Here is a 2,764-nt window from a genome sequence, read left to right on the forward strand (position 1 = left end):
AGCAATAATTTCTGTCGTCTGTTTCGTCCAGAGGATATGCAGTGAATGGTAAAAGTTTATAGAAGAAAAGGGCCCGTGTAATTCTTTTATTTAGCTGTATCTTGGTGTATGCGGTGGTCCTATACGTATCATTTGTGTTAAGACCTAATTTTGGACCAGTAGGTCCAGATTAATTAACTTAAAATACAGAGCGAATCACGGCATTGGAAAGAGACAACACAAAGCGCTGTCTCGTCAAATTTCTGGTTTTCTGCACCGCTCTGTCATTTCCATTCTAAAAGATAGATTTTCTTCATGCAATGTTTTCGGAATTGCATGTTTATATACCCAGCAATCCCAGACAAAAACATTTTAGAGCGGCAAACCGTACATGGGCTCAATGTGTTCATATAATGTAGGATTTCACTATAACAATCACTATATCTGCAGGTCATCCAACGACAGTCATGCATTTTTTTACTATTCACGCGTTTGCTATCGTCAAATCCTTCCCCGTTGGTTTTTAACGCAGTATTATCTCTTCGATTAGATCGATAGAAACACTTTAAACGGAAGATTTTGCTATACATCAGAATAAAGAACCATTACCTTAAATATTTCTATAACAGTGCCTTCCAATTTTGTATTCTGCAACATTTTGTCCGTGAAAGCTGGAATGCTTCTCAGCGCTTCGTAAATGAAGCAACTTCTAATTGAAAATTCTATTTCTATTTTTGTATTCTTTATAAATCTAATTAGTTATCAGTATGTTACATTGTTTTCGGCTTTACACTTTGACAGTTTCTGCCAGTAGTTTTTTAGCGATAACTACAATACGGTAGCATTTCGAGACGCCAGCGTGGCGGAGCCGCCACCCTGCGGCTGCGCGGCCACTCTGTGGCTGTGCGCCACCCTATGACTGCGCCGCCACGCTGTCATGTGGTTGGTCACGTTGTGCGGAGCAACTGCCTGCCGCGCGGAGCCGTGGCTGATCACGTGATTCGTGACGTGGTTTGTCACGTGGTTGGTCATGTGACCAAGTTTTACTCAGCCAGTTGTAGCTATCGCGTCCCTCCAGGTTTAGCCAAATATAAACCACCGTCAATCTTTGGTGTAGAAAGCGTAAATGTTTACCACGAGATTTCTATCTTATACATCATAAAATTTATTTTTAGATTTGCCTTGCCGCCGTTCTGTTATGGAAAAATGTGTACAAAATATTGCCAATGCAGTACGAATGCAAATTATTCAGCATCGCCGGAAAAGAAGTTTGGGTTTCGGAGTTGCAAATTTTTTCTGGGCAAGCTCCATATCGAGTCCCATAAGGTGGTGGTTTGGGCTTGTTGGTAGTGCATGATGTAAAAAATGTATAGCGTTCGTGTGTGTTCTTTTATATCCGTGTCTGATGTCGCGCTATTCTATACGTCCATATCAAGCACAACATGCGCGATTTCTTGCGTCTGGACATCCAGTCAATACGTTAATATTATGAATGCGAAATTAGAGACTTCGTTAAGATTTGAACACTATGTTCGTAAGCTGGATGGAGCGATTGGTGAGACATGTACCAAGTAAATTTTTATTTTTCTCTTATTCCTTCGCACAATCGTAGGTTTAGGCGAGAAACGGCCTTCTTCCACGCAATTCTCAGCTGCGTAGGTGTCCACTTGTGAGACGTTACTATCCTTGGTATGTCGCATGGCTTTTGGTACGGCATTCTTTTGGAGAAAAAACCCTGTTCACTGGCACGCCTAATTTTCATTCTTTCCCCAATGAACCCAGTGAGGTACACATCTTCCAGGATGTAAAAGGGCTGGTCATAAGTTGCTTTTGCCAGAAAAGGGATGCAATCCGCGGAGATGAGATATCCAGTCCCTGACAAAAAGTCAGGGTAAATATCTGGTGCATAATTTTCCTTAGATACGTACCACTTGGACGTTCTCTCCCGAATCGGCTTGAAACCATGGTAGAGCCGTCCCCACATCGTGCGATTGACTCCTCGCAGACGTTTGAGAGCTACAGCTAAATCCCACACGCTCAGAAGCACATCATCGTCAATCTTCATGACGAACTCTGCTTCGCCGCAGAAAGTACTTGCCCATCGGACCAGCATCACGGTCTTGTAGGTAAGGTTTTCATATGAATCAGCAAATTGGCCTTGCAGGATGTCTCCGTGAATCTTGTGCTCCTCGAGAAGTCTCCTCTGTAGCACCTCGTCGCCACTTTCGCCTAAAAGAAAGAGCAGCTTGAAGTTCATTCTCCGTAATGCCGCTCCCCAGGTTTCCCGGATAGCTGCACGGTGATCCAAATGGCCAGCGCTTGTGACGACTCCGACGAAAAGAGACGTTGTATTCGACGTCCATGAGCAAATATGTTCCGGTGCTATCACGTAACGAATAGTGGGCGTTGCTTTTCTTGAAACTGCCGCAGTCCCTCTTGGTAATTCTTCACTCAGATTGGCATTGTAATATAGGAGGTAGAGTGCAGTGAAAATGAAAGCAAATAAAGTGAATATTAGAAGGCACTTCATAACAACCCGAAAGATTATCATGGGTTACACTGGTTGGGAAGCGCAGATCTCACAGCACACGATTGTACACAAAGTTGTAGACGGCTTCGTTCTTCACAAATGCTATCCTTCATGAAACTACCGCCCGTGGAGGCAGTTGGTCTGTTGCTGTGTAGTGTCTATTTTGACGTCAGTGCCGAGTTGGCACGCTATACAGAATACAACAATGCCCTCGCGTGATTGATGAGGCAAAGAATTTGTGGACACGTCAAAACA

The 2,764-nt window shown here is 43.6% G+C and overlaps 1 protein-coding gene across 1 annotated transcript; it reads right to left on the minus strand.

Annotated features, from left to right (window-relative positions):
* Positions 1 to 1,558: 1,558 nt before the first annotated feature.
* On the minus strand, positions 1,559 to 2,236 carry LOC144103422 (beta-1,3-galactosyltransferase 1-like). The gene has a single exon (XM_077636143.1). The coding sequence runs from the start codon at positions 2,234 to 2,236 to the stop codon at positions 1,559 to 1,561; it is 678 nt and encodes a 225-aa protein (XP_077492269.1).
* Between the last annotated feature and the right edge of the window lie 528 nt (positions 2,237 to 2,764).

Source organism: Amblyomma americanum, chromosome 9 (assembly GCF_052857255.1).
Source record: "Amblyomma americanum isolate KBUSLIRL-KWMA chromosome 9, ASM5285725v1, whole genome shotgun sequence".
NCBI lineage: Eukaryota > Metazoa > Arthropoda > Arachnida > Ixodida > Ixodidae > Amblyomma > Amblyomma americanum.